Source organism: Lynx canadensis, chromosome B3 (genome assembly GCF_007474595.2).
Source record: "Lynx canadensis isolate LIC74 chromosome B3, mLynCan4.pri.v2, whole genome shotgun sequence".
NCBI lineage: Eukaryota > Metazoa > Chordata > Mammalia > Carnivora > Felidae > Lynx > Lynx canadensis.
The window spans coordinates 84,454,475-84,473,985 of NC_044308.2; the positions used below are offsets into that span (position 1 = coordinate 84,454,475).

Sequence of the window (19,511 nt, forward strand, 5' to 3'; positions counted from 1 at the left end):
TCTTAATTACTTCCAATATTTTGTTTTATTAATTCCATTTCAATGTCCACTACCTGGTTGTCATTCTGACATGTCATCAGAGAGAAAAAAATGATATTAAGATATCATAACATCTGTCATAGGGTCTCATCCAGAAATACCACCTTACATTTAATCATTACATCTTGTTAGACTCCTCTTCCCTGTGACAGTTTCTCAGACTTTATTTTGATGACCTTGACAGTTTTGAGGGGTGCTGGGCAGGTATTACATAGAATGTCCCTCGGTTGGGGTTTGTATGATGTTTTTCTCATGATTAGTGTGGGGTTATGGGTTTTGGGAAGGAAGACCATGGAGGTAAATTACTAGTCCCATAACATGATATTAAAAGTACATGGTATCAACATGACTTATCCCTCCTGTTGTTACCTGTGATCACCTGGCTGAGGAAGTGTTTGTCAGACTTCTCCAACACGATATTGAAGTTTTTCTTTTTCCCCCTCTTTTCATGTTGTAATCTTCAGAAGGAAGTCAGTATGCAGCCACATGTGGAGAGGAGGGAGTTATGTTCTTCCTTCTTGGAGGCAGAGGATTTACATAAATTATTTTAGATTCTTCTACATGGGAAATGTGTATATTGTCCCCCATTTACTTATTTATTTAATGCTTATTTATAGTAGTATGGACTCATGGATATTTTATTTTATACTTTGGGTTATAATCTAATATTTATTTTGTTGTTCAATATATTCTAGCTTTGGCAATTGCAAACTTTTTGTTGGCTCCTGTGTCTCTTTGACATACCCCCATCATTGTCAATGTTGTGAGCATTTCCTTACTTTCTGGCACCACAGTGTAACTCAGTTGTACAACATTCTTTTTTGAAAGCTAGAAAACACAGGTAATTAAGTAGGCTGCATCAGTCTCCATTGAAGGGAAAGATGCTGTCTCCATTTTTGATTATTGAGAACAATAAACAAGAAAGGTTAGTGTTTTTTCTACTTTTACTCCATTTTTCAATATCAAATAATACTTGTTTCTGCCACTTAGTGTAACAGTTTTGCCCAGTCACCTTTGATTTTTTTTCCCCAGGGGTTAATCTTATTTGTGTGTTGCCTGTTTTGGAGGATCAGCGTGTATTTTGAATTTTCTTTTTCCTTTTTTGTTTCCTTAGCAGTGGAGTAGGAAAGGTAACAGCTCAAAGGATAAATTGAAATAATTAGCATAAACTTGTTCAGAGCAGCTCTACTATTACTGTGTCTCAAGTAATCAAAAAGTGGTCGTTACCCATCTGATAAACACTAGTTACCTCTAAAAGGGAAGGGTTATATAGAATGTTGGCTTTCTGTATTTGTGTAGTTTTAGAATTTTTTTAAATAATGAACTTACATTTCTTTTATAATCTGGAAAATAGTAAAGGCTTATTTTTAGAGTCAGTGGAGATGCAAAGAAAAAAACTTACCCTTTCTGTGGTTTGAAATGCTTTGGAACTTAAGGACTTTCCCCCCCCCCCCCCACACCTGATATACTCAAGACTTGTAGTTATTTTGCATTAATATTGTTTGCCTGTACCTGTACTAGTGAAATTGGCATATCTGCCCAATTGTTTTATGTAATTGCAATGCCTGCTTTAAACATGGAGATTTTTGGTATTCTCTGACAGTCATTTCAGAAGTGTAAAACTTTTCTTTAATGAAGTTACAAATATATTGTAGGTAGAGAAGACCACTTATAAAAAGACATACAGTTTTGGTGTGTTGCTGCAGAAGGAATAGGTGGGAATCTTTCCCACTGGTTCTTTGTTCTGCTGCTTTTCCATGCTATCCTGAGACTTGATTTCTTTCTTTCTTTTTTTATATCCACTGGGTTCTCTATTCTATGCACACTGACCCTTACACCCTAAGGTTACTTACCTGTTCTTTTTCCTCTCTTCTTCACCCACCAACTTGGACCTGCCAACTCAAGGGAACCCCTCCACATTTTCCCTGGGATATGGCACAATCTCAAAATAAGAATGTCACTGCAGCCAGTAATCTGTTTACCTCCACACCCCCACAAGAGCCCCTAAAAAATGGCTCTCCCATTTCGAAATGAGGATATTTTAAATAAAACATTGATAGAGTTTTGTTTATATTTCTTTATGCCATAAAATGTGTCTTTTTGTCCTCTCCGTGTGTTCTTATTTTTATTTCAGTATACCGTAAAACAACCAGACATTTGTGTTATATAACTCAAAGCCAAAGAGGTTTTGTTTTACTATAACGTTTTGTTTGCCAGAGTTTAAATACAGCATAGTCACTTTCTAATAAAATCTTCTGCAAATCAACAAAAATAAGTTTAACTCTCTGTGCCCAGAATTCAGTTCAGTAAATACTAAGTTACTATTGTGTGGTTCTGGAAATGGCCTTATGGTGTTTGCCCTCAGGAAACTCACAACCTAGAAGTGATAAGACACATATTCAAATGACGGAGGAGCAGGGGTATTCACATCATTAGTGAGATGTAGATTAGGAGATTAGGTAAAGACTTCATGAACAAGGTGGCATTTGAGATGAACTTCATCAGGCAGAGTCAGTGGGAAAGGGTGGTCTAAGCAGAGGCAATGGTTTGAGTCATGAGTGTTTAAAGGCAGAAAATAAAGGCACACTTGAAGACTAGTGAGTAGACCACTAGTAGTTGGAACATAGCTTACTTGTTTGGTAGTAGTGGGAGATAAGGTTGAAAATGTTGGTTGTGGCCATGGTTTGGAGCACCTTAAATATAATATTGAAGGGTTGGAATTTTCTTTCAGTCATTCAGCAACTAGGTACAGTGGTAAATCAGAACAGGCATGATCATCACCCCTGTGGAGTTTATAGCCTGACGTTATAATAATCCTAGAAATATGTGTAAAATTGCAATTGTGATAAATGATACGAAACAAACAAACAGAAGGTACATGGTGCTATGAAGACATTTAAGAAAACAAAAACAAAACTTGACCTGGACAAGGAGATCAGGAAAGGTTTCTTTGAAGAAATGGCAAATGGGTTGAGGTCAGAGGGATGAATAGGAGTTAACTAAGTAGAGAAAGATAACAAAAAAGGAAGTATTTTAGGTAGAGAATAGCATGTGCAGAGGCCCTTGGTGGGGGCTGGTTAACAGGAAGATGACAAGTATGAGAGACTGAAAGGTCAGGATGGTAGGATTGGAAAAGGTCCAGACATTATAGACTTCAAGGAGTTGGTTCTTTATCCTAAGAGTGATAGAAAGCAGGGAATTGACATAATGCAGTTTTCATTTTAAAAGTATAATTCTGGCTGTAGTGTGGAAAGTGAATCAGTGATTTCCAGTTAAGGTGGTTCCATAAATTCACACTTTGATGTACCACTTATATACATCTATATATCAATGATAGATGAACTATAGAAACTACAAACTAAAAAGATATTGCCAAGCTCAAAAAGAAAACAAAGCATAAACAAAACCTTCAATAGAACTGTAACCACAGGCCTGCTTAGCTCTGAGTCCTAGAATAGGCATGGAGGCAGGGATTTAACTCCTTTGGGGTAGGAAAGACTAAAAGTGTGCCATGTGAGATGGGGCTTTATTGTTTAAAGCTAGAGCAGGAGCAAAGCTTCTCAAAATGGCAGAGGAAGCTGGGGTACTGGGGTGGGGGGTTGGGGGGGACCTTTTAACTACCATTTGAAGTTAATGGCCTGTCAACTAGTTGCAAGCCCCAGGAATGAAGACGGAAGAATACTCTAGCAACTCACCAGTGACAGGATCTGTGATATTCCCATCAACAAAGGACTCAGGAACTAGGGAGATGAGTAATCCCAAAACTTTTAGGCAGGGATAGGATCAGCATAATGGCAGCTAAGAATGTGAAAGAGAGAAAAGAACCAAAAACTCTAAACTTAAAATGAAAATAAGTCTACAAACCAAAACTCAAAGTGTGAAGAAATTTAATGCTAAGAAAGAAAACCAACAAAACAATTAAAACATAAATTTACAGGGACACCTGGGTGGATCAGTTGGTTGATCATCTGACTCTTGATTTCAGCTCAGGTCATGATCCCAGGGTCTTGGGATTGATGCCAACATTGGGCTCCATGCTGAACATGGAACCTGCTTGGGATTCTCTCTCTTCCTCTGTTTGTCTCCTCTGCTTATGTGCTCTTGCTCTCTCTCTCTCTCTCCCTTTCTCTCTCCCTAAAATAAAATAAATAAAAAACACATAAATTTATAGATCAAATTAATTCTGTAAAGGTTCAAATATTTTAAAGTATGTTTAATATATTTTCTCAGATTCAAATGAATATATTCTATTTAAGGCAAGCAAGAAAATATGAAGCAAATGAAACAGAAACAGATGTTTAAAAGAATCAGAACTCTTTTTTTTTTTTTAAATTTTTTTTTTCAACGTTTATTTATTTTTGGGACAGAGAGAGACAGAGCATGAACGGGGGAGGGGCAGAGAGAGAGGGAGACACAGAATCGGAAACAGGCTCCAGGCTCCGAGCCATCAGCCCAGAGCCTGACGCGGGGCTCGAACTCACGGACCGCGAGATCGTGACCTGGCTGAAGTCGGACGCTTAACCGACTGCGCCACCCAGGCGCCCCAAGAATCAGAACTCTTGAATGAAAAATAGTCATTGAAATAATTCAGTAGACATAATAAACTCTAGACTGGCCACAATGAAAAAATTTATGAATTGGAAGTTGGTACTGAGAAACTCACCCAGAATGAAGCATACAAAGATAAATTTAGAGAGGGAGAGACTAGGTAGAAGATGGACGAATCTTCAAATATTTAGGAATTAAACCGAGAATTTGGTAATGAACTGGATTGGGGGGGTGTTAATTGGAGAAAGTGATCAAAGATGATATCAAGGAATGGGTTTGTTTAACTGGACAGAAGGTGATGCCATTTCCTGAGAGGTTGGAAGACAGTTGGAGGGAAAATTACGAGTCTGCCTTTAGATATGTTGAGTTTGATGCCTCTGGGGTATCCAAAAGGAGATACCTAATAGATAGTTGGGCATATAGCCCTACGATGCAAAAGAGGAGTCTGGGAAGGAGGTAGAAATTTTAACTCAAATGCCTATAGGTGATAATTGAAACCATCTGGAATGAAAAAGGAGTAATTCTAGGACCAAGCTTTAAGGCACTCTAATATATAAACCAGTATATAGAAGAGGATAAGCTTGCAAAGGACATGGAAGAGTACCTACAGAGATGATAGGTAAACTGGAAGAGTAAGTATGTTATGGCAGCCAAGGGAAGAGAATGTTTCAAAAGGGAGCAGAGATTAATATTTTCAAATATTACACAACTATCATGGGGGAATGAGGATCAGGAGGTGTCATTGAATATAGTGATATGGAGATGATTGGTGACCATAGAATGAGCTATGGAGGTGGAGAGAAGGGATAAGCAGTCAAATGGAGTAGCTTGGACTACACACTCTGTTTGTCTCTCCTTTATCACTTACACGGAACATCCCACACTTTACTTAACTTCTGACACCAGATGTGTGGGTTTTTCACACATCAAGCAATTATCTGTGATACCAGCTGGTTGTCCTACAATTGAGTTAAATTTTTTTGATACTAACTGCAGTTAGCGCAGACTCCATAAGTTAAGGGCTCTCCCACAAGATTCCCTATACCCCTTAAATACCAATTGCAGTTCCCAGGTTGTCACCTGTACTTCTGACTGATCAGCTATAAATTGGAGGTTCCCATGACCCCTCCTCAAGTTTTATCGTTTGCTAGAATGGCTCATGGAACTCAGGGAAACACTTATGATTACCAGTTTATTATATAATAAAGGATATGGTAAAAAAATACAGATGAACAGCCAGATGAGGAAATACATAGGGCAAGGTCTGGAAAAGTCCTAAGTACAGGAGCTTCCATACTGGTGGAGTTGGGGTGTGCTACCCTCTTGGCATGCAGATGTATTGACCACCCTAGAAGCTTTCCAAACCCCATACTTGAGGACTTTTATAGAGGCTTCATCATTTAGGCATGACCATTAACTCAGTTCCCAGCCCCTCTTCCTTTCCTGGAGGATGAAGGGCTAGGGCTGAAAGTTCCAAGCTTCTAATCATGGTTTGGTCTTTCTGTGGTGATCAGCCCCTGTCCTGAAGCTATCCAGGAGCTCACCAGCAGTCACTTCCTTAGAAAAAAAAGATGCTCCTATCACCCAGGAAATTCTAAGGAATTTAGGAGCTCTGCATCATGAACTGGGATCAGAGACCAAATATTAAAACAAAAGATGAGTTCCTAGTATTCTTATCACTTAGGAAATTATAAGGGTTTTAGGGACTCTATGCCGGGAACCAGGGCAGAGACCAATATATGTATACTTTTCATTATGTCACAAGGAATAAAGGAAATTGAGGCTGTGAAGTAGGAAGGATAGAAACAGGGCAGTATCTGAAGGGGGATAAAGTAAGTAGACATGTGAGAGAAGATCCAAGTTGGGGTTGAAGCTGACTATGTAAGAGAAAAAGAGTGAATGGTTAGTTTATTAAGGAAGGTGGAAAGCAATAGGGTCCAGAGCATAGAAGGAGGAATTAGCCAAAACAGGAAGTATGGAGGGAAGAAGAACACAGTGTATACGGATATTTTCCAAGAGAGGATGTATTATTTGACTATGGAACTTTTTTCACAGAGCATTTTGAAGGGCATATTCTTCAAAATACACTTGGGGAAATTTTGCCTTAAAGCATAACCAACCGTCTTCCAAACTTTCTAAGTCATCAAGTACTATTCACTTGTTATATGAGAAGCTGTAACAGATATTCGAAATTAGTGTTTTTAATGCTTTTTAATCCTGGACTCCTTTTAGAATAAATTAAAAGTAATTTTAGATAGTAAAATGTTCTTTATACTTTCTTAAGATTAGTCTATAAAAGCAAAGAAATTGTATATTAATGTAGATTTAAACCTTATTTAATTTTGCTTGATCTTACCACTAATAACATCTAGATTTTAGTGTAAGGGTATTTTTTTGATAGAATTGATCGTTTTGTTACTGTGTTGAGGCAAAAAAAAAGAAACCTGAAAATCAAGCAAGAATATCCGAAAGGTTTTTTTACTGAATTAGTTAATTAAATTCTGAACTACTAAATATGTACACCTTATGTAGTTATCTAGAGCTTGGTATTTCACAAATGATATCTGTTATCTCCTTTAATCTGGCAACCACAAAAAAACTTCCTGCAGAGGAAGAGGTAATTTTCTGTTTACTTACCCTTCTCCTTTAAAATTTTTATCTTCCACTTTAACTTTGTTACAGGTGATACTCATGTCACATGGTCGTGTTACTGGAAAGTCATATTGGGAGATGATTTGTAAAAGAAATGAGAAAATTAAGAATTTCACATGTGCCAGGAACTGTTCTAAGCCCTTTATGTATGTTATCTCATTTATTCCTCACAGCAGTCTTATAAGGTGTCATTTCCATTTTACAGATGTAGAAACAAGGGGTTGGAGAAGTCAAGAAACTTGCCCATGATAAATTTACAGTTAGTAAATGTCAGAATTGAGACTCAAACCCAGGCTCTCTAACAGCAGAGGCTAAGACTGATAACACTGTGTTATATTCTTTTCTATCGATCTTGCCAGCTTTCTATACATCTGTTCTATTAACAAAGAAAAGCAGCTTCAGAAGTGAAAGGAAAGCCATCAGTGGCATTTGTTTATTTTAATTAAAAGTATTGACATGATCTTGAAATAGAAAATGTTCACAGTCTACCAAACACTTGAGACTTGTGATATCACCATAATTTTTTGCCTGTGTACATGTTGCTTCTGTAGTATGGCTAAGTTCTTTTTGCCTTTCAGGGCTCAGCTTGGGAATCGTCTCTCATTCCTAAAACCCCTTCCCCACATTCCCTGTCTTCTCCCAGAGGTCATCTTTTGTCTGGGCACTTGGCCTCTTAATGTGTGCTGTCTGAGTACCCCGCTCTCATCTCTGGTGTAGCATCAGTCACACGATTGCAATTGTCTTAAGTTCCTTGATAGCAGGAACTGTTCTTTTTAGAAATTTCGACATCCAGCACAGTGTCTGGCATATGCTAAGTATACGCAAAAGGTTGAGTGAATGTTTGACCCAAAGTGTATTTTTAGACTTGTGGAATGTTTGGTGGCTATGATAGTGGTTCTTATGATAGACAACATACCTTTTGTTTGGTTCTCCATTTCTTTCTGGTGAATAGTGTTTTTCATATCCCTAAAGGCTTGAGGTCATCAGATGGGAGAGGAGTGGGGAATGCTGTTAGCGAATTCCCTGAGTAGGGTAGAGGACACTGGTGTTACTCTTACTTCCCTTCGCAGTGAGAAGGGGGCCAAGCTGTAGAGTTAGGGGGAGGATAGTGGCATTCACATGAAACCTCAGAGTCTGTTGGTAGCTTATAGTTTACTGGTTAAGATCTCTGATTTAAATATTGGCTACGTCTACACTGTGCAGGCCCATAGCTATTTTATACTTTATATTCCCACCAACCAGCACCAGGTTTAAACCTTTTGGGCAAGGTGATAGATCATTCCTAAATATTCACCCCTGACCTGAAGCCAATCTCTTTTTCTCCATCACAAGTCTGTAGACTAGAAACATCATCATATATCAGATGTCAGAAAAACTGCACACCATTCCCACCACCAATGTTTTTTGACCAGGTGACCTTAGGTAAGACAGTGAGCTTCTCTGGGCCTCATTCATCTGTTTTCTAATGTGAGAGTTTTTACGTTCATGAGACCATATAACTAACCTGGATTGTTTCTCAAGGTCCATTCCATTTCTATTTTAGGACACATAATTTATATTAATTATTTAGCAGTGTTCCAGTGCTGTTCATTGAGAAAGTCGATGAGAAGTTTTCTTCTCTGTAGTGATTATACATTTAACCATTTGTTTGTCATTGTTGATGACAGTGTTGAAATTCTAACACATGAACTTCATTGCATTCAGTATGTTGATTTTTAACCCCTGAAGTTTGCTGATAGTAGATTATTATCACGTGGAGTCGTCTCTTTTTGAATTCTTTTCTCAAGGTGGTTGTGTTTCTTTTATTTTTTCTTCAGGACTAACAGCCTAATAATGCTGAGCAAATGAACTGTCAAGCCATTTACCTAAGGACGCCAGAGCCTCTTGGGCATGCGCCTACATTTATATCCTACATGACATAAATGCTGAAGTGTTTTCCTGGGCCTTTTAACTCTCTACTCTTTTTTTTTTTTTTTTTATGTTGAAAAAAATCATATTTAGATTTAGCCAACTGGACTCAGTTTAGATGATCCCAATTTTGTTGGCAACATCCAAAGCATCATAGTCAGGAGCCAGTTGAACATATGCTTTCTTTTCTCCATCAGGCCTGATCAGAGTGTAGACCTTGGCCATGTCAATGTCATAGAGCTTCTTCACAGCCTGTTTGATCTGGTGCTTGTTGGCCTTGACATCCACAATGAACACAAGAGTGTTGTTGTCTTCTATTTTCTTCATGGCTGACTCGGTAGTCAGGGGGAACTTGATGATGGCATAGTGGTCAAGGTTGTTTCTCCTGGGGGCGCTCTTTAGAGGATATTTGGGCTGCCTTCGGAGACACAGTGTCTTGGGTCCTCGGAATGTAGGTGACCTGCGGATCTTTTTTTTATGACTGTGGACGACTTTCAGCACTGCTTTCTTGGCCTTCAAAGCCTTTGCTTTGGCTTTGGCTTTGGGAGGGGCAAGGGCTTCCTTCTGCCTTTGCTGCCATCTTCATGAAAGGAATTAACTCTCTACTCTTAAAAGAAGGTTTTTGAACGTAAAGTAAAAGACCTTATAGTTTTATTGAAAAGCCTTACTTCCTGAAGGCAGAATTCAGATAACAAATATAAAGAACTGTAGTTGTCAGAAAAAAATACTTTCTTCACTATTACTATGCATACATTAATAGTTCGTTGTCCTGTTCTCCACCAACAAAGAAACTGCAAAGTATACATTTTAACAGCGATGGTATCTGGAACAGGCCTCCTAACCCTCCAGTTTAATCCTTATCAGCTACTATTCCATGCTGAGACAATGCTTCCTGTTTCCCTTTTTTTTTTCAACATTTTATTATGAAACATTTTTAAAATACATTAAAGTTTAAAGAATTTACAGCAAACATCTGTACACCCATCTCCTTGATTCTACTATTAACATTTTACTATACTTGTTTTGTTAGCTGTTTGTCTTTCTTTCATCTATTCATTAATTAGTGTGGATTTTAAAAATATATTTCAAAGTAGAATATAGCTATCTATACCTATTCTCTTTGATCAGTGTTTATATTCCTGCCCAAACTGGCTGGATTCAAGTGCGCAGACATGACCACTCCTCTTAAAGTTCTTAACGCATATTACCAGCCTTATTGGTACAGTGCTGTCAGCTTATACAGAGTGGTTTTCACAGAACAGACCAGTAACATTCTAGAGTAACATTGTAGATCAGCACTATTCAATAGAAATATAATGTTAGATTAAATCTTCTAATAGCCATATAAAAAAATTAAAAGAAACAAGTGAAATAACATTAAATCTTATTTAACCCAGCATGTCCAAAATGTTATCATTTCAGCATGTAATTAATATTTTTTAAATTACTGATGAAATATTTTATATTCTATGTGAATAGTAATTTTCATAGAAATCCAGTGTACCTCAATTCTACTTATATTTCAAGTGCTCAATAGTAACGTAGCTAATTGCTACCATATTGGACAAGATAGTTCTAGACTTTTAAACCTCAGGAGTATATTTCTTCTGATAAATGTCCATGCCTGAATATAATGACTTAGCAACCAGTTTCCTAATGAATGCAAAAGAAGTAGTGGTATGTATCACAGCAAGCCATACCCTTTTGTGTTGAGGTCATTTTTATTCTTAGTTCCCTTGTTAGAAACTTATTAGTCCCCCCCCCCCCAATCATTTCTCTTGATTTCTTGGCATCAATACTTAGAGTTGAATTGCATTCCCTGTAGCAATATTTAATGTATTTTTTATTAGTTTTCTGCCCCCTACCTCTAGTTTCAAGCTGTGCCAGTTTACCTTCTCCCTTTTTTGCTAGAGCAGTGTCTCTAAAACAGATAAGATCTTTATGTTGCAATTGTAAAAATAAAAAATAAATGCTAGTGTTAAAATATTAACCAGCATAGAATTATAAAAATTAAAAATTAATTAATGGTGAAATTGTTCTGTATCCTGATCGTGGTATTGATAAAACTCATAGAATTGCATATGTGTGTGTGCATGTGTGCACACACGCACAGACAGACACACTCAAACTCACAAATGGAAAAAAAGAAATTGATTAGGTGTTACGAAGTTTTGACTAGGAGAAAGACATTTGGCTGAATAACTAGAAGAACGTTCCTATGTATAAATTGAGTTATCGTTAATTATTTGTTGGAAGACATCTAAATTCTTTCTTTCTTTCTTTCTTTCTTTTTTCCACTAACAAAATATTTAATTTCAGGGGCGCCTGGGTGGCTCAGTCGGTTGAGTGTCTGACTCTTGATTTTGATTTTGGCCCAGGTCATGATCTCACAGTTCATGAGTTCAAGCCCTGTGTCAGGGTTATCCCTACTTGGGATCCTCTCTCTCTCTCTCACCATCACCCTCCCCCTACCCCCCTCTCCTGGCCATGCTCTCTCTCTCAAAATGAATATATAAACTTTAAAAAAATCTAATTTTGGATAGTGAAGATGCATCATCTCATTCTCTGTTTTCAGAATGGATGAGGAAAAGTCAAAGTTATATAAAACATTTCTGATTTCAGTTACATCTGGGTGGTTTTCATTTTTAACATTTAGCTCGTAGTTAGGAGTCTTGACTGAGCCCATGGAGAAGAGTTAGACTGGGAAGTCAGCAGAAGTGGCAAGAATAGCTAGTATTCTGACAGTGGCAGAATTTCGTAAGAAGAAGCTCATGTTGGTAAGTGTTAATTATCTTGAAAATCAACACATGTGACTAGCTAGAAATACCTGAAACATTGCCTAATTTAGACACTAGATAAATAAACTAATTTAAATATCTGGAATACTTAGATATGCCCACTAAACTTCTGGAAAGAGAAAAAAAAGAGCACAACAGTTCACCTCCTCCAGTTTTCTTCAGTAGAACAAGCCACTATAGGCTTTATGCCCACATCACATTGCACTATAATGGACAGTCATATATATAAGATTCACTCAGTTGCTACAGTGGAACTGGTGAACAATTTTTAGTGGGTGTTCAACACTGTAAAGATTAATTTTATGTTTTTTCTTAGGTACCCATTTTGTTGTCTTCACATTTCACAATCACCTTATTCGTTTGTTTTTCTTTGTTTACTCGTTCTCATTTTGCTTTCTCTCTTCCATGAGAGCAGAGACCTTGCCTCTTTTATTCACTGCTATATTCCCAGCACCTAAAACCATGCCTTGCAGAAAATAGCTGCTCAGTAAATATTTGTCAAAAGAATTAATGATTCTTACTTTTATAGATGCATCAATAGACAAATAACTATCAATCAGGAATAAGTATCATGTCCCCAGTATTCAGTATACTTTAAAGGCTGTTAAAATGCTGCTGATGATAGAAGCCATACTTTATTCTTTTATTCAACACTTGTCACATTTTTTTTTTTTTTTTTTTTTTTTTTTGCTAGGCATCCTTCAAATAAGAGGAAAACACAGGGTGTTCTTTCAAGGAATACTGCCTATCAGGGAAGTAGGTATACTGTTCAGATCTACAAATAGGAGAATAAAGGCTGAAATAGTCCCTATATTATTTATATTTTTGGAAAAGAGTTATATACTGTTTCTTTCCCTTTATGAATAGACATTCATAAACCAGCCTAAGTAGTGAAATTGTAGGACTTTACTCCAGAATAATATCCCAGTACATTAGGTCAGTTATCTGATAGCAGATTTTTTTCAGAAGCCCCAAACTAATATTGAATCTGTTCTCACTAGAGAATAGATTTAGAGAATAATTTTTTTAGAACTAAACAGAATGATTTTACTTTTTTTTTTTTTTTTTTTTAATTTTTTTTTTTTTCAACGTTTATTTATTTTTAGGACAGAGAGAGACAGAGCATGAACGGGGGAGGGGCAGAGAGAGAGGGAGACACAGAATCGGAAACAGGCTCCAGGCTCTGAGCCGTCAGCACAGAGCCCGACGCGGGGCTCGAACTCACGGACCGCGAGATCGTGACCTGGCTGAAGTCGGACGCTTAACCGACTGTGCCACCCAGGCGCCCCTGATTTTACTTTCTTATCTACTGTTGCTTTTTTATAATTTTTTTTAACGTTTATTTATTTTTGAGAGAGAGACAGAGCATGAACGGGGGAGGGGCAGAGAGAGAGGGAGACACAGAATCAGAAGCAGGCTCCAGCCTCTGAGCCATTAGCCCAGAGCCCGACATGGGGCTCGAACTCACAGACCGCGAGATCGTGACCTGAGCTGAAGTCGGACGCTTAACCAACTGAGCCACCCAGGCGCCCCTACTGTTGCTTTTTATAATAAGGATGTGTTATTAATAGACAGATGCAAAGGTTGTGAGGTATTATAAATTTTTTTTTTTTTTAATTTAGAGAGAGAGAGAGAGAGATAGGGAGCAAGAGCAGAGGAGAGGGGCAGAGGGAGAGATTGAGAATCCCAAGCAGTCTCCATGCTTAGCGTACAGCCCAACACGGGCCTCAGTCCCACAACACTGGGATCATGACCTGACCCAAAATCAATAGTTGGTCACTCACCCAACTGAGCCACCCAAGTGCTCCTATAAATTCGTATTCTGATTTGTATCAAGCAACAGGCAAGAATGTATGTGCCCTTCTAAAATAATACTTTTATTTTTATTTATTTATTTAAAAAATTTATGTTTATTTTTGAAAGAGAGAGAGTGCAAGTGGGGGAGGGGAAGAGAGAGAGGGAGACACAGGATCTGAAGCGGGTGCTGACAGCTCAGAGCCTGACGCTAGGCTCGAACCCGTGAACCGTGAAATGACCAGAGCCAAGGTCAGACACTTAACCGACTGAGCCACCCAGGCGCCCCTTCTAAAATAATTCCTTTAAATGGCTGGGTGCCTAGAGTACTTTTTGAGTTTAGGCTCTCATACTTACCAAAGAATGGCAGAGTATTATTTTTTTTTTTAATCTTTAAAAAATGTGTTTAGGGGCGCCTGGGTGGCTTGGTCAGTTGAGTGTCCGACTCGATTTCAGCTCAGGTCATGGTCTCACAATTTGTGAGATCGAGCTCTGCATCCGACACGGCACTGACAGCATGCGGAGGCTGCTTGTGATTTTCTCCCTCTCTCTCTGCTCCTTCCCTGCTTGTGCACACACACACACGCGCGCACACACACACACACACACACACTTTCTCTCTCTCAAATAAGTAAACTTTAAAAAAATTTTTTAATAAAAAATTTTTCTAATGTGCTTAATAAAAAATGAAAAGAAAAAAAATACTCTGGTTAGGATCTAATGTGGGGCTCTATTCTCAGCTCTGCTGCTACCTCCCTTTATGATTTGGGTAGTGTTTCCTTTTTGAACCCCAAATTCCTATTTATAAAATGAGGAGACCAGGCTTAATATACTAAGAGACTCTCAGTTCTAAAACAGTGATTCCAGCAGACTCCCTGTGAAAAACAATGCATTTCTTCCAAAAGAGGGTGCTGTGGTATTTCTGAGAGCTTTAGCATTTTCTTGAAAAGAACTGAACAGAGGTAGAATCTCAGCTTAATTTTATGTCTTCAGACTACCAACCTTTGAGAAATAGCATCTCATACCCTAAATTTATATAGATAAGGTAATATAAACCAATTCTTAATGTTATTGATGCTTCTAAAAGCTTTTCTTTAATGTTGACTTTAGAAAATCTGGCAAATAATATTTCAAAGAAAAAATTTTCAGTACACATAATCTCAACACTCAGTATTAATATTTTGGTGTATTTCTATTCTTTTTTTTTGTCTCATTCAATTTTTTACTAGTGTGTGTATGTGTGGGTGTGTGTGGGTGTGTGTGTATGTAAATATATATATGTATATGTATGTATATATATGTATGTATGTATGTAGAATGTGTGTATATGTATATATTTAGATCTTTGATCTATTTCAGTTGATTTTTTTTTTAATTTTTTTTTCAACGTTTTATTTTTATTTTTGGGACAGAGAGAGACAGAGCATGAACGGGGGAGGGGCAGAGAGAGAGGGAGACACAGAATCGGAAACAGGCTCCAGGGTCCGAGCCATCAGCCCAGAGCCTGACGCGGGGCTCGAACTCACGGACCGTGAGATCGTGACCTGGCTGAAGTCGGACGCTTAACCGACTGCGCCACCCAGGCGCCCCTATTTCAGTTGATTTTTATATATGGTATAAGGTATGATCTAGCTTGACCATAAATGTGAATATTTATTTCAGGACCCTCAATTCTATTCCACTGATCTGTATGTTTGTTCTTATGTCAGTACCACATGGTGTTAATTACTGTAGCTTTGTTGTAAGTTTTGAAATTGAAAAATGTGAGTCTCCACCTTCTTTTTTTTATTGTTTTGGTCATTCTAAGTCCCTTAAATTTCCATGGGAATTTTAGGATCAGCTTGTCAATTTCTACATAAAAGCCATCTGATGTTTTGGTATAGGGATTACATTGAATCTAAAGTATCTTGTTTTCATTTGTATTTTTTAAGTAAATAATGAGACTGACAGTTTTCATGTTTGTTAGCAGTTTCGATTTCTTCTGTGAATTTATGTTATTTCTGTAAGTTTATATGTTTATGCTTTTTTTTCTGTTGGGCCTAAAATTTATTTTGTTTGTATGCATTCTTTATAAAGCAAGTATATTGGACCTTATTATATTTATTGCAAATATTTTCCCAAGCTTTTAGTTTTTAAGTGGCCTAATCTAATTTTTTCTTTGTTTCTTTGGAAAATTTCCCCCTTCCTAAATTCATTCTTGTTAGGAAATCAGATGAATCTTGGCCACTGTGGTCCAAAAAGCCATTTAGAGGTAGATTACATTTTTTTTTTTTTAATTTTTTTTTTCAACGTTTATTTATTTTTGGGACAGAGAGAGACAGAGCATGAACGGGGGAGGGGCAGAGAGAGAGGGAGACACAGAATCGGAAACAGGCTCCAGGCTCTGAGCCATCAGCCCAGAGCCTGACGTGGGGCTCGAACTCACAGACCGCGAGATCGTGACCTGGCTGAAGTCGGACGCTTAACCGACTGCGCCACCCAGGCGCCCCTAGAGGTAGATTACATTTTTAAACTTATTTTTAAAATATATAAATAGAACTGTTTTATTAGTCCTAAAACAACAAAATTTTAAATACCTTATAATAATTATATCAGAGATGTTGTCAGTCTATCCTAATTCCTTAGTTTTATTTTGGGGTTGTTTTTGATTCCCCCTCTGCCCCGCACCCCACAACAAACCTCACCAAAGTACCTTGGTATAATTTGCTAGATTTACTTGGTGTTAAAAGACTTTCCTATGCACGCACACATCACTGGGTTTTCAGTAAAGCAATGTAACTTCAAGTTTTTACATGTAACCTCCTTCAAGATTCCCGTGTTCTTTTAATTCTGAGAAAGACTTTGATTTGCCTTGCCTTGCCTGTGTTCTCTGTTCTTAGTTCTTTTCCTGTGTCAGAAACTGTAAGAGTGGCTATTCTTTTTTCATTTTCTTTTCTTTCTTTTTTAATGTTTCTCATACTAATTAGCCAGCTTCAAGCTACAGAGTTTCTTATTTTTTTTTCTGTTCAGTCCTCTTCATTCTCTACCTCTTTCATCTCCTTCTTTCTAACTTGCTCTCTAAAGTAGAACATTCCTCGTTCTATCTTAATCAGGAGTGTTGAGACCAGATAGCGTAGCCCAGGGGTTCTTAAACTTGGCACTATTGACATTTTAGGCCAGATAATTCTTTGTTTGAGGTTATGTTGTTCATTGTTGTTGTTGTCCATGCTTAGCAGGATCCCAGGCCTATGCCCACTTAGATGCCACAGAGATGCAGTCTCTCTGACTGCTTCATCTATAAAAGGAGGACAAATACCTACCCATTGGATTTTAGTGAGAATTAAATTTAAAAATGCAATTTAAATGTTGATAAGTGCTCAGTTAATAGGTGATGTTATCATCATCATCACCATTCCATTGCTTACCTCCTCTAGTGAGCTGACTCTGAGATATCACATGGGCACATCTCAAAAATTTTCCCAGATTCTACCACTCTACTCTTATTTCAAGCTAAAAATAATCTCTTTCTCTTTGGAATTCCTATTTTGTCTCTGTCTTGTAGCATTTGCCACTCGTTATGTTATAGTTTGTTGTTGTTGTTGTTGTTTGTTTTTTTAATTTACATCCAAGTTAGTTAGCATATAGTGCAATAATGATTTCAGGAGTAGATTCCTTAATGCCCCTTACCCATTTAGCCCATCGCCTCTCCCACAACTCCCGCCCCCCCAGTAACCCTGTTTGTTCTCCATATTTAAGAGTTTCTTATGTTTTGTCTCCCTACTGTTTTTTTTAATTTTTTTATGTTTATTTATTTTTGAGAGAGAGAGACAGAGTGCAAGCAGGAGAGGGGCAAAAAGAGAGGGGGACACAGAATCTGAAGCAGGCTCCAGGCTCCAAGCTGTCGGCATAGAGCCTGATGCGGGGCTCAAACTCAAACTGTGAGATCACAACCTGGGCCGAAGTCAGATGCTTAACTGACTGAGCTACCCAGGCACCCCTCCCTCCCTGTTTTTTATATTATTTTTGCTTCTCTTCCCTTGTGTTCATCTGTTCTGTGTTTTAAAGTTCTCATATGAGTGAAGTCATATGATACTTGTCTTTCTCTGACTGACCAGTTTTGCTTAGCATAATACCCTCTAGTTCCATCCACGTAGTTGCAAATGGCAAGATTTCATTCTTTTTGATTGCTGAGTAATACTCCATTGTATATATATACCACATCTTCTTTATCCATTCACCCATCGATGAACATTTGTTACAGTCCATGTTTTTTCTTCCCTACATGTCACTCTATTTCTTGCAGTTCTCTGTATTTTTCACCTTTGTGGCTCAACACATTCTCACATAGTACACTGTCGTTAAATATTTTGAACAACTAAATAAATTTAGACACTGGTGGACCAGCTCAGGGTAGCCTGTTAACACCAATAGAGTAATAACTTGGGAGACACCATGACAGACGGCTTAAGAGCGCAGGAGCAAAGGTATCTGGGTTTGGATCTCCCAGATCTGGGTTTGGATCTGTCTTTCTTATTATCTGTGTGCAACCCAACTCCATCACACACTAGGCTGTTTGATAAAATGGTTTTGTGATTAGCAAATAAAACTTACATTGGAAGGAGAAAAATATTCCTTTTTATTTAAAGTATTTGGTCTTATGAAAACAATTTCGAGGTGTAAAAATCACTGGTGACATATAGTTAAGATTTATTCCTTTTTCTTAGTTGTGCTATCCCCCTTTTTAATTAACAATCCAAAAAGTGTGAAATTGGAATGTCATTATTTTTGGGTATTTACATTTTCTTTAAAAGCTTAAGAAATAGTCACAGATTTTTTAAAGCCCATTTTGTAAATTAATAGCAAGTTATGGGCAGAGTAAGATGGGCCTACAGAAACATTTTTTTCTACAAAGGGACATACAGCATTTATGAAAGTTAGTGGCCTACACGTGACATTGTTTAGACACTGAGTATTTGAAAAGTGTTTGGTGGACCCTCAGAAGAGCATACTTTGTCCCTTACCTGCATAATTTGGATTAGCTACCATTTCCTAAGTGACCATACATGACATTTGGATGGAGTCCACATCTAAATCCTACGTGTTAGACATAGCTTCATGCATTTGTTAAAGATAAGTTGGTACCATCAACTTCACAACATTACCAGTTAATTTTTTTGTAGTTTCTGTATGCCAACAGAAATGCTACTTGATTGTATTAAAATACTTACCCTTTTCTTTACTGCATGAAGAGTAGAGGTGTCAGTTTCAGGAAACATCGCAGAAAAGCTTTCCTGAGTGGTAGCTTTCCATATGGTCTCGGTTTTTCTGGTTTTCTGGTTTTTTTTGGTTTTGTTTTGTTTTGGTTTTTTGCTAAGCAGGAAATGACTAGAAACAAAGATTCTTCAATTTCGAAGTTCTCATAAATCTACTTGTCTTATTTCTCCCTGTCTCCATATTCATGTCTCTTTCTCAGTGTCCCTGACCTCTCTCCTTCTGTCTCTTGTAGTCCTTGGATTTAGGACTCATCTGGGTAATCCAGGATGATCTCACCTTGGAGATCCTTAACTTGATTACATCTTAAAAGACTCTTTTCTCAAACAAGTTCACAGTTTCCAGACATTAGGACATGGATATATCTTTTTGAGGTTCACTATTCACTATTAGGGTTCACCCTAATCTCACTCCACTTCCTGCCAGATTCACTTTGCAACATTCTGATAAGGAGCTGCAATGTTCATGGTCATGGCACATTCATGATTTCTCATCTCTACCTATCTTGTTTATGAGCAGTTC

General features: G+C 37.7%; 2 protein-coding genes across 3 annotated transcripts in view; one reads left to right on the plus strand and one right to left on the minus strand.

The window, feature by feature from the left end:
• LOC115516370 (protein only RNase P catalytic subunit) overlaps positions 1-19,511 on the plus strand; it is a 134,268-nt gene that overhangs the window by 70,595 nt on the left and 44,162 nt on the right. The gene's annotated exons all lie outside the window — the stretch shown is intronic.
• Positions 9,201-9,733, minus strand: LOC115516372 (60S ribosomal protein L23a-like). Its single transcript, XM_032593696.1, is given in 2 exon segments — positions 9,201-9,712; positions 9,714-9,733. Coding segments are annotated over 2 exon segments (471 nt in total). The 3' UTR covers positions 9,201-9,261.